Genomic DNA, 13,407 nt, shown 5'->3' on the forward strand with positions numbered 1-13,407 from the left:
CGCTGCGCCTTATATGGTGAAGTTGCCGGCCGCTGCGCCTTATATGGTGAAGTTGCCGGCCGCTGCGCCTTATATGGTGAAGTTGCCGGCCGCTGCGCCTTATATGGTGAAGTTGCCGGCCGCTGCGCCTTATATGGTGAAGTTGCCGGCCGCTGCGCTTTAAATGGTGGTGAAGTTGCCGGCCGCTGCGCTTTAAATGGTGGTGAAGTTGCCGGCCGCTGCGCTTTAAATGGTGGTGAAGTTGCCGGCCGCTGCGCTTTAAATGGTGGTGAAGTTGCCGCCCGCTGCGCTTTAAATGGTGAATTTGCCGGCTGCTGCGCTTTAAATGGTTTAGTTGCTGGCCGCCTGGGCTTTTAAATGGTTAAGTTGCCGGCCTCCGGCACTTTAAATGAATGAGATGCCGGTGTGATGTTGCAGAATTCCACCTCACACCGGCTGCGAGACGGAAGCTGTCACCTCCTCCTGCAAGCGCTAAAAGCCAGGCTTGCCGCGGCTTGCATCTCATTCATTTAAAGCGCTGCGGCCGGCAACTTAACCATTTAAAGCGCAGGCGGCCGACAACTTAACCATTTAAAGCGCAGCGGCCGGAAATTTTACCATTTAAATAGCAGCGGCTGGCAACTTAACCATTTAAAGCGCAGCGGCCCGCATCTCATTAAATTAAAGCGCCAATGGCTCTCAGGAGGACGGGGAGAACATACGATTATTTCCCCGATGTGGGGACAGCCGCTGCGGCTGATAATTCATTCATTCATTTGAGGGGGGAGGGGCCCGACCGGTATTGTGGTATAGGAAAAATCCGTATCGTGCAGGAAAAACATACCGGTATTCGGTATGAACCGATATACCGCCCAGCACTAATTTTCATCTCTCATTCATTACATAAAGAACAGGTAAATATGCAGTGCAATAGACAAATAGAAACATCCACACTCCACGCAGGGTACAAGACTCAAAGCTCCTATGTGGAAACGCCGCTGGACCGGGGCTGCAGAGATGCATGGGCGCTCAGGTGTCCACCGGCGTTTCCACATAGGAGCTTTAAGTCTCGTACCCTGCAGGGAGTGCGGATGTTTCTATTTGTCTATTCCACTGCATATTTACCTAGTCTGTCCTTTGTATTGTCCATTGGATTGTCTGCATTGCTGCGCTGCGATCCTGTTCCTGATACAAAGTAACCCCTAACAGGCCAGTGGCTATTGGTGCCGTCTTTACCTCTGTCTACACATGTACATAAAGAATCGGTTCATCCTCTCTGTTTCTCTTAGTTACCCTTCCTCTTGTGCTGTGAGGTACAATGTTCTTCTTGCTTTTGATTGATCCCCTCTCTTGTGCCTCTACCATCTGACGCCCCCACTTTTGTACCCCTTTTCTCCCAACTATTGTGTTTTTTCCTGCTCCCCATGCTTTATTTGATTTTAAAGGACCTCTACTGTGCATGTGATGATGTAACATCTCACTTACCCTTCTGCTTTTTGCTTCTCTCTGCTCTTTTACACCTTTCTTCCTCCACTTTTATGATTTTTGCTCCCTCAACTCTTGAGCTTTTTGCCTCCAGTCTTGAGCCTTCCCCCACTATTGAACCTTTTGTGTTCCCCCTACCCCTGTACCACTTGGTGTTACCTCTCTTCTACTTCTTGCTTCCCCCACTTTTGCGTACTCCGGTGGAATTTTTTTTTTAAATGAACTGGTGCCAGAAAGTTAAACAGATTTGTAAATTACTTCTTTAAAAAAATCTTTACCCTTCCAATTCTTATTACCAGCTTTATGCTACAGAGGAAATTCTATTATTTTTGAATTTATTTTTTGTCTTGTCCACAGTGCTCTCTGCTGACACCTCTGTCCATGTCAGGAACTGTCCAGAGCAGCATAGGTTTGCAATGGGGATTTTCTCCTGCTCTGGACAGTTTCTGATACGGGCATCAGGTGTCAGCAGAGAGCACTGTGGACAAGACAAAAAAGAAATTCAAAAATAAAAGAATTTTCTCTGTAGCATACAGCTGCTAATAAGTACTGGAAGGGTAAAGATTTTTTAATAGAAGTCATTTACAAATCTGTTTAACTTTCTGTCACCAGTTGATTAAAAAAAAATAAAATAAAATTTCCACCGGAGTACCCCTTTAAGCCCTTTGTGTTCCCCCTTCCCTTGTACCACTTGGTGTTACCCTTCTTCTACTTCTTGCTTCCTCCACTTTTGCGCCCATCCACTGTTGAGCTTTTTGTCTTCTCCACACTTTGAAGTACTTCTCCACCCCTTTCTTTGGTGCCGTCTCCCTCCTTGGCATCCACTTTTTTTGGTTCTTCCCCCCTTCCCTTACTCTCTTTCCTCCACACTCCCACAGTGGATTAATTTAATATATTTTTTAACCATAGAAGCAAATGGCACCAGAACCCAACTGTACGAATATCTTGTTCTTGCAGTCAATGTATACCGGAACTGTATCGCACACTTGGTGTGAACCCAGCCTTAGGATCCTAGTCACCCATCTATTTACTAGGATTAATGTTCAAGGGGAAGACTCTCATAATGCGTAACAACCCGGATGTATATTTGGAGCTTTCAATGCAAACTCCTCAATGATTTACATTCAGCCGGGGGAAAATACTCCTAAAAATATATGGTACATATAGAAACAACATAATAATGGCAAATGGCTACAACGAAATGTGACCAAATAACTAGAAATATCACATCTGCGTTGCTGTTTTTTTTGCGATAGCGCCATCATTCTATGGTGTAAATGTCACACATAAGACTTTCTGTGCCGTCTATGTCCCCTTTCCTCTGCCGGGCTGATACAAGATGTGTAGACCCTTCCAATGTTAGCTGGAACGCCTGTATACTGGCCATGAACTGGTAAGTGATGGATGGATTCATGCATTGCTTGGTCAGCATCTGGTTATCAGATCGCTCCCAAAAGCTGCCATTATCCATCTGCCCTGTAAAGCTCGCCTGCTGCCGTCCTTTATCCAGGATCTTGGGAGCTGCCGATTACACAGTCCATGTGCGCTTCTTGGACTCCGCATTTGTGACTCCCTTGTGAGAAGCCCACAGCCGAGACCTTCAGAAAATGTGCCATAGTCTTCAAATCCCCCATTTTTTCTACAAAGACTCTTCTTTCTTTAGAGGTTCTGTAAGACTAAGTTGAGTTAAGGGTGGGTAGACACCTTACATTGTAATAGAAGCGTAATATTTAAATATACTATACTGTTGTTTTCTTGTTTTATTGTAAAATAGTTGTATAAAAAAAAATATATATATATGTGTGTGTGTGTGTGTGTGTGTGTGTGTATGTATATATATATATATATATATATATATATATATATATATATATATATTAGTATTGTTTTTATTTATTAAATAAATACATTTATTTAATAAAATATATACACACATACATAATATAGAAGTTAAAACCGCAGCACTCCAAAATGATGCTGCAAATAAAGATAAATGTATTCCATCCAAACATGCAACTTTTCGGTCGCCCAATGCGGCCATTTTCAAGCATGCTGCGGTTTTACCTCCTATATAGCTTTCTAGTGCCTGTGACACTGCCTGCACCCATTCATCTCATCATTTGGAGTGCTGCTGTTTGCTATATATATATATATATATATATATATATATATATATATATATAATCTCATATACCAAAAAGCTCTACTTTGCTTTCATCTGACCATATGACATTCTCCCAATCCTCTTCTGGATCATCCAAATGCTCTCTAGCAAACTTCAGACGGGCCCGGACATGTACTGGCTTAAACAGGGGGACACTTCAGGCACTGCATGATTTGAGTCCCTGGCGGCGTAGTGTGTTACTGATAGCAGCCTTTGTTACTTTGGTCCCAGCTCTCTGCGGGTCATTCACTAGGTCCCTCCGTGTGGTTCTGGGATTTTTGCTCACTGTTCTTGTGATCATTTTGACGCCAACGGGTGAGATCTTGTGTGGAGCCCCAGATCGAGGGAGATTATCAGTGGTCTTGTATGTGTTCCATTTTCTAATAATTGCTCCCACAGTTGATTTCTTTACACCAAGCTGCTTGTCTATTGCAGATTCAGTCTTCACAGCCTGGTGCAGGTCTACAATTTTGTTTTTGGTGTCCTTTGACAGCTCTTTAGTCTTGGCCATAGTAGAGTTTGGAGTGTGACTGTTTGAGGTTGTGGACAGGCTTCTTTTATACTGATAACAAGTTCAAACAGGAGCCATTAATACAGGTTACAAGTGGAGGACAGAGGAGACTCTTATAGAAGAAGTTACAGGTCTGTGAGAGCCAGAAATCTTGCTTGTTTGTAGGTGACCAAATACTTATTTTCCACCATAATTTGCTAAAAAATTCTTTAAAAATCAAACAATGTGATTTTATGGATTTTTTTCGCATTATGTCTCTCATAGTTGAGGTATATCTATGATGGAAATTACAGGCCTCTTATCTTTTTAAGTGGGAGAACTTGCACAATTGGTGGCTGACTAAATACTTGTTTGCCCCACTGTGTAAATATGCAATATCATATTTTTTATTTTATTTTTAACCAAATAATAAAATTTTAACAAAAGGATCACCATGATGCCTGATCTGTCTCTTATTTTAAATACGTGTATTCCCTGTGAGATAACTTTAGGAGTTCTTAAAAGTTGTTTTTTTTGCCATTTTCCCTTTGTTTCAAAACTTAACTCAGGAATTCTGTTGCAGCACAATCTCTTTGCTGGCCATGGGATTCCGCTGCACAGTGCACACTGCGGAATGTGTCCTTACTCTGCATGACTTGAGTCTGCTGTGCTGTGCTGGGTCTCTTCATCCAGTCAATGCAGGCTGCTCTGTAACCCCCTCCTCTCTGTTTTCATGCTGCAGTCTGATAGGACAGGAGTGAGCACAGAGGAGTGCTAGTCCTGCCCTCACTTCCTGGACTTTGTCTCAGCTGGGACAAAGATGATGCTGTAGTCGGACAGGATTATGTTTCTGAATGGTATGGGGACCCCCCTAGTGGTCTTTTTTTTTTTTTTTTTTTTTTTTTTTTATAAGCAATGATTTCTACAAAAAGTAAATAAAATGTTCCAGAGTGCTCTCAGTATCCAGTACATGCACCTCCCTGCCACTGCAGGTTAACGTCTGTGTACTCTGCATCGGACGTTGGAGACTGTGCACTCAGAATGGCCAAATTGCCGGATCCCTGGAAGTTTGCAGTCTTATATGGCTGCTGTACAGCTACAGTGTTTTTTACAGATTGCTATACACTTTCTGCTTTACTTGCTTATGCTGTCCAGCAATTATGATGTTTTAGTCAGGGTGCAGTTGGGGCTTGGGGAGCGCCCATGTACTAAGCCAGCTCAGTGGCAGATTCCAAAAAAAACAGGCATAATGCAGCCCCAGAGTGCAGAATGGTATGCTGGGAGTTGTAGTTCTGCCACCGCTGGATAGCCACAGGTTGTTTTTGTTCTTTTATTTTGAAAACCTAAAATCTTCTGTGCTTTTTGTGGTGCAGGAGAGGCAAGTCCAACACGACGAGAAGCGGTGAAGAAGAAGACGGCAGAGTATCTGATGCGCGCAGAAACCATTTCCAGCTTATGTCTGAACCGTCCCTCAGAGGCGAGCGTACTTGGAGAAGTAAGTCACTTACATTCTGTAGCAATAATAACTTCTTATATAGATATACCTCATCTATCTATCTATTTCACATCTATGTATATATATATATATCTATCTTTCTGGATGGATGTCATATGATCCTGTAATGGAGGTTATACTGAGGCACACACAGTCCATTAGTCCCCATACTATGGACCCCTGAGCTCTGTAATGTCCAGTATTACTTAGATGTTCTCCCCTAGGATCAGTGAATCTGTGAGGCACATAACACAATGAAGTATGCTGGATAAGGATACAAAATCCTTATCTCTCTATATTAAATCCAAGGCATCCAACTCCGTAGGTTCTAGGTTATACAGAGTTGCACTATAGTAGTGCCCTACTTTCCCTGTATCCTGTTGGAGTCAGCTAGTTCAGGTTTTGCTCTTTTTTTCACCGTGATTTTTCTGTGTCAATTTGTTATATGCACTGGGAAATCACTCTGTGTGTATATATATTGTGAGACAGGAATGGTTGTCAGGGATCGGTATATCTTCCCAAGCTACCTGTTGTATGTGGACATCAGGTTTCAGAAAACACATATCTCATCCAGGGAAAGCTGTATGAGATATGGGAAATCCAGAATCTAATAAATCCTTGGCAAGACCTGGCTTGATAGGCACCTTGGTAAGTCCTGTTGTCGAGTCTGGATTTTTATGTGATAAAAGGCAGGTTTGGTAGTGGGGTCTTTCATCCTCTTCCTGTGCCACTCCAGGTTTTTAGACTAGCCCAGATCAGCACAGGTGCTGAAGACAGCTCATCACTGTGCATTACAACTAGGTGAGAGTCAGTCTGCAAGTGAGGCAGTGAAGAACCTGCTCCAATGATGAGAATTTCAATCCAGAGGTTTTCAGTCTTAGGCTGGGTCCACACTACGTTTTGTCCCATACGGGAGCGCATACGGCAGGAGGGAGCTAAAACCTCGCGCTCCCGTATGTAACCGTATGCGCTCCCGTATGCCATTCACTTCAATGAGCCGACCGGAGTGAAACGTTCGGTCCGGTCGGCTCATTTTTGCGCCGTATGCGCTTTTACAACCGGACCTAAAACTGTGGTCAACCACGGTTTTAGGTCCGGTTGTAAAAGCGCATACGGCGCAAAAATGAGCCGACCGGACCGAACGTTTCACTCCGGTCGGCTCATTGAAGTGAATGGCATACGGGAGCGCATACGGTCACATACGGGAGCGCGAGGTTTTAGCTCCCCCCTGCCGTATGCGCTCCCGTATGGGACAAAACGTAGTGTGGACCCAGCCTTAAAAGGAAACCTTGTAATCTGTGTGAGCAACATATTTGTTATCTACTCTGTTGGATGACTGGTAGTAAGCCACCTGTATAGACATGGAAGAGGCCTATATAGTTAATGCTGGACAAGCAGGATTTTATTTTGTGTTTTTATGCCTGAGTGTGAAGACCGTAAAGAAAAGCCCTTGTTTAAACGTTACTTCCGTGTTCGTGTCCCTGACTGCTATTTTGCCACTATTTAGTTCTACAGAGCTAATCTCCCACAGCGTCAGTGTATTAATAGTCCCGTATTACCTAGTGAAACCAAAAAGACTGTAATCATGGCCACAGATTAGGTGGTTTACATCAGGGTTAATGTTAATATATACAGAAAAAATATTATATATATAAAAAATATAAAAGTATTTTTTTACTTGGTAGTCTATGTATAATGGATGCCACTAAATGTCATAGCTACATATCAGAAGAATTTACTGCAATGTATAGCTTCAACAGACATACACAACAATGAGTGAAACTGTAGCCATACATACGTGTTCGCTCCGGGTCTGATAACTGTCGATCACGGTGCCGGAGCGTTGTGACATCAAGGCTCCGCCCCGTGTGACGTCACGCTCCGCCCCCTCAATGCAAGCCTATGGGAGGGGGCGTGACAGCTGTCACGCCCCCTCCCATAGGCTTGCATTGAGGGGGCGGAGCGTGAAGTCACACGGGGCGGAGCCTTGACGTCACAACGCTCCGGCACCGCGATCGACAGTTATCAGACCCGGAGCGAACACGCTCCGGGGACTGATTTGAAACGGGGTGCGGCATGCAAGATCCGGGGACCCCCACGATCAGGCATCTTATCCCCTATCCTTTGGATAGGGGATAAGATGTCTAAGCGCCGGAGTACCCCTTTAATAACTGATGGCCAAACGTTGTCAATTGATATCACTCCCAGTCCCACCATACACATGATGGCACTGAGAGAGATGGCGATCTCTGTTGGGATAGAGACTGCAGGCTACTATATACATTAGACAGCTGGTCCTGACAAAATCAGTGGGTTCAATTGACTTTTATGTAATGTGTATGGGGCACTATAAGTAATTAGATACCATGCACAGCTCCCCACAGGCTTGTAAATGAAGAATTACCACACACTGAGGGTCCCATGTCACCATTGTTGAAGAAATTGTAGCATTTGTTAGGCTATTCGGACGGTTATCCCGAGTGCAGCAGCTGCCGCTGAAATGCATCGGTGCTAGAACCGCGTGGACTGGTGCCATCACCATTGATGACAATGTAGTCCGTGCATATTTCCACGAAAAGAATGAACATGTTCATTTTTTTCGGCGGGTCCAGAATTTCCAGAATTTTTGAAGAAATGAACAGAATGGTCTTATATTTTTGCGGAATACAGAATTTCCAGCGTCCGAATGGGACTGCGGAATCCCATTAAAATCAATGGGCAGTAAATCTTGGCAGAATTCTTCCCCGGTATGTGTGAACAAGCCCTTACATTGATGGTAGATTCATTCAGTGGAATTTCCAAGCGGAATTCTGTGTACGTAGCCTTACATGGTAGCAATCTAGTCACTTATTACCAGATTGCAAACCATTGGAAAAGGTCATAGAATTACTAGGGGAGGAGTCAGCTTAAAAAATACTTTCTAGAAGCAAAACTTTCCATCTTTTTTATTTTTTGCCTTACAGGATTATCATTATTATTATTATTATTATTTTTTTTTTTTTTGTGTGTGTAGCCGAATAATAATAATAGTAATAAAGATTTCCAAATTGCAAATAGTGCTGAGTGCAGCTACATGCAGTTGAAGCTCCATCTAGTGGCCAAATAACATATAATAATAATTTTTTGGTTTCATCCTGCCAGCTAAATTCAAGTCTATGGCAAGTAGTAGTAGAAGCTTATTTAAAGTGGTACTCCACCCCTAGACATCTTATCCCTATCTAAAAGTCTAATCGCAGGGGTCCGGCCGCTGGGACCCCCGCGATCTCTGTGCAGCACTTGGTGTTCTGAACATTCTGTCCAGAACGCTTGGTGCGAGCGGCCGTGGTTGTAATGTTACACCACTCCCCCTCGTCACACCCCGCCCCTTCCATTCATGTCTATAGGAGGGGGCGTGCTTAATTTTTTTAAACTAGGCACAGAAAAACCATTGGAAAAACAGTGCAACACTTGAGGAATATTGTGCAGGTTTTCTGCCATGCTTGTGCGTGTATATCGATATTCCCTGTATCCTCTGTGGGGAAAAAGGTGCAGTAGTACACACCTCGGCTGCTGCAGAACACCATAATATACCTCAGCTGCTTCAGAACATAAGAATATATGCAGAACATTATAACACACCTCAGCTGCTACAGAACATTATAATAAGTTCCCTCAGCAGCTGCAGAACATCATATAATATACATCTCAGCTGCTGCAGAACATCATAAACATAAGCTCTTGCAGAACATCACAATACACACATCAGCTGCCACAAAACATTATAATAAGCACCTCAGCTGCTGCAGAACATTATAATAAGCACCTCAGCTGCTGCAGAACATCATATAATATACATCTCAGCTGCTGCAGAACATCATAATATGCACATGAACTCTTGCAGAACATCACAATACACACACACATGATCCACTACAAAACCTTATAAAATGTGCATCAGCTTTCACAGAACATCATGATACGCACCTCAGCTGCTGCAGAACATCATAATATGCACATTAGCTCCTGCAAAACATCACAATACACACCTCAGCTGCTGCAGAACATCATAATAAGTTCCCTCAGCGGCTGCAGAACATCATATAATATACATCTCAGCTGCTGCAGAACATCATAAACATAAGCTCTTGCAGAACATCACAATACACACATCAGCTGCCACAAAACATTATAATAAGCACCTCAGCTGCTGCAGAACATTATAATAAGCACCTCAGCTGCTGCAGAACATCATATAATATACATCTCAGCTGCTGCAGAACATCATAATATGCACATAAACTCTTGCAGAACATCACAATACACACACACATGATCCACTACAAAACCTTATAAAATGTGCATCAGCTTTCACAGAACATCATGATACGCACCTCAGCTGCTGCAGAACATCATAATATGCACATTAGCTCCTGCAGAACATCACAATACACACCTCAGCTGCTGCAGAACCTCATAATATACAAATCAGCTGCTGCAGAACATCATAATACGCGCCTCAGCTGCTGCAGAACATCATAATTAACACCTCAGCTGCTGCAGAACATCGCAATGCACACCTCAGCTGCTGCAGAACATGGCAATGCACACCTCAGCTGCTGCAGAACATCGCAATGCACAGCTCAGCTGCTGCAGAACATCGCAATGCACACAGTATAACTAACACTTCAGCTGCTGCAGACTTTGATAGAAAAAGCCCCTACACATAGGAATCCCCCTACACTTCCAAAAAGTGTTCTGCAGCAGTATAGGTTGTACTATAGTGAATATGGTGCCACTGTACATTATGCCCCGTGACCTGTATAGAAGAATTCCTCCCGTGCCCTCGTGCTTGTATATGGACACGTGGGCGACTCCGTTTCCTATGTGGGAAAAAAAAAGTTGCGGGTGACCTTTGACACTCGCATAAATGGAGGCCATGTTAGAATTTTTGGGATTGTCTAATGACCTATGGACGACCACATGTCCCTCTAGCCTTTTTTGCTGGGTGACAAGCTGTTGTGTTTTATACCCCTGATCGGATGTAATCGCCGGGGCTGCCATGTTTTTCTTCTTTACTACCGCACCTGTGCTCGTTCAGTCTTTATAACTCGCCCGCATCGCACTTATTACGGTCACCAGGTTACGACCGCTGCTTATCTGTGAAGTAATTCCCGGTCTGAATGCTGGGGGCACATATTTTTTGTGTTTTTATTTTTCTCTTATTTTATTTATTTTAGTTTGTGATTTTAGAGCAGTGTTTCACAGCCAGGGTGCCTCCAGCTGTTGCAAAAAAAAAACACAGCCGTTGTGGTTGATGCATCTAGGTCAGATTCGTTAAAGGGGTACTCCGCTGCTCAGTGTTTGGAACAAACTGTTCCAAACGCTGGAGCTGGCGCCAGGAACTTGTGACTTCATAGCCCCGCCCCCTTCATAATGTCACGCCCCTTCAATGCAAGTCTCTGGGAGTGGTTGGTTGTCACGCCCCCTCCCATAGACTTGCATTGAGGGGGCGGGGAGTGACTCCACACACAAACTGTTCCGCATGCTGGAGCCGGGAGCTTGTGCCGTCATAGCCCCACCCCCTCATGGCGTCACTCCCCGCCCCCCTCAATGCAAGTCTATGGGAGGGGGCGTGACGGCTGTCACGCCCCCTCCCATAGACTTGCATTGAGGGGGCGGGGAGTGACGTCATGAGGGGGTGGGGCTATGACGGCACAAGCTCCCGGCACCGGCTCCAGCATTTGGAACAGTTTGTTCCAAACGCTGAGCAGCGGAGTACCCCTTTAAAACCTGTGCAGAGGTTGCATAGCAACCAATCAGATCGCTTCTTTCATTTTTCTAAAAAACTAAATTAGCAGTCTGATTGGTTGCTATGGGTAACTGGTCTGACCAGTTGCCCATAGCAATTTAATTGAAATGTGTATAGGAAAAGTGGACCAGCAGATTTTCCACAGCAGATTTTCCGCAGTGGAATTTACGCTGCGGAAAATCCGCCACAGTCCCTACTGACTTCAATGGGGCTTGCGGCGGATTTTCCGCAGTGTACATTCCGCTGCGGAAAATCTGCTGCGGACAGCCGAGAAGAGCCCGCCCACTTTCAAATACACAGCGGAAAACCCGCTAAAAAATCTGCGCGTGTGAACGTTCCCTTAGGCTCGGTTCACACAGCAGAATGTCCGTGTGGAATTCTGCATATTCTGCGTGGGCATTCTGCAGCAGCAGAGTCTCATTGTTTTTAATGGGATTCTACTGGCAGATGTTTCTGGAATGGAAATTCAGATTCCTGCATCCTCACAAAGACTAGACTTCGCTTCTTTCGTTTTTCAGAGACCTTTTTAAAAATTAAAGAAGTGATCAAATTGGTTGCCACGGGCAACTCAGCAACTTTTCCTCTAGACAGGTTTTGATAAATCTCCCTCTATATGTTTGAATAGACCCTAAAGAGTGATCAATGTGTGAATGGTTTGTCCTAATCCTGGGAAAAATTGTCCTGGAATGCTGCGGCCCCTTCACCAAAGCACCAGCACAGCACCACCCATGTGACTGCAGCACAACCTTATTCTAGATCAGTGTATGTCAACCAGTGTGCCTTCCGGCTATTGCAAAACTTCAACCCCCACCATGTCTCAGAGTTTTGCAACAGCTGTGGCCAAATTGGTTGGGAAACACTATTCTATGTGGTCTAATGTTCAGTGGAGCGATGTCCATCAGTTTGGATGATGGGTTGAGTAGTTTTCCTTTCATGTCCTTCACAGACACCTATAATTTACAGCCGTGGTTTCCAAACTTTGGACCTCCTGATGATGCAAAACTAGAACTCTCAGCATGCTGGGAATTGTAGTTTTGCAACAGCTGGAGATCTAAAGTTTGGAAACCACTGATCTACAGTAAATGACTGTCTCATCTTCTCCTTCATCTTCTTATTCATCTCCTTCTCCTTCATTTCCTCCATTTTCTTCTTTGTCATCCTCGTCTTCTTTTCCTCCTTTTTTCTTCTTTGTGGCCTCCTTCTTCTTCATCTTTTTTTTTCTTCTTCTTCTCATTCTTCTCCTCCTTCTTCCTCCTTTGTTCTTCTTCTCCTTCTCATTCTTCTCCTCCTTCTTCTTCCTTTGTTCTTCTTCTCCTTCTCATTCTTCTTCTCCTTCTTCTTCTTCTTCTTATCATTCTTCTGCTTCTTCCGCCTCCTTCTTTGTTCTTCTTCTCAGTTTTCTTCCACCTTCTTTCTTTCTCCTACTTCTTCCTCGTTCTTCTCTTTTACTTCTTCTACCTCCTTCTTCTTCTACTTCTTCTTTCTTCTTCTTTCTTCTTCTTCTTCCTCCTTCTTCTTCGTCTTCTTCTTATCTTTCTCTTCTTCATCTTTTTTCTTCTCCTTCTCCTTCTTCCTCCTTCTTCGTTCTTCTTCTCCTTCTCAGTCATCTTCCTCCTTCTTTCTTTTTCCTATTTCTTCCTCGTTCTTCTTCATACTTCTTCTTTTAGTTCTTCCTCCTCCTTATTGCATCTTCCTCCTTCTTCCTTTTCCCTCCTTTTCCTTCTTCCTCTCTCTACTTCTTCATCCTTCCTTTTCTTCTCTTTCTTTTTCATCCTTTTTTTCCCTCCTTCTCCTTCTTTTTCTACTTTTCCCGTAAATATTTGGAAGCTCTGAGCAGAACATTGTTCCTTTTGATTCCCCTTGAAACCCTTTGTGTGCATCTGTCTCTAGCACATTGTTTTTTTTCCCCATTTCCTTCTCCATCCTCTTAATTTATTTACGCGCAACTTAATAATTAGGAGCACACATAAAACGTCATCTTTCATCTTGGGCTCTGTGATTTATGA

General features: G+C 43.8%; 1 protein-coding gene across 2 annotated transcripts in view; it reads left to right on the forward strand.

The window, feature by feature from the left end:
- The window catches only part of RPS6KC1 (ribosomal protein S6 kinase C1), a 179,658-nt gene that overhangs the window by 76,940 nt on the left and 89,311 nt on the right, over positions 1 to 13,407 (forward strand). For both annotated transcript variants that reach the window (XM_056568297.1, XM_056568296.1), the window contains one exon: positions 5,492 to 5,613. In XM_056568297.1, the coding sequence (XP_056424272.1) occupies positions 5,492 to 5,613 (122 nt within the window). The remainder of the gene's footprint in view (positions 1 to 5,491; positions 5,614 to 13,407) is intronic.

The sequence above is a fragment of the Hyla sarda genome, chromosome 3 (assembly GCF_029499605.1).
Source record: "Hyla sarda isolate aHylSar1 chromosome 3, aHylSar1.hap1, whole genome shotgun sequence".
NCBI classification, from domain to species: domain Eukaryota; kingdom Metazoa; phylum Chordata; class Amphibia; order Anura; family Hylidae; genus Hyla; species Hyla sarda.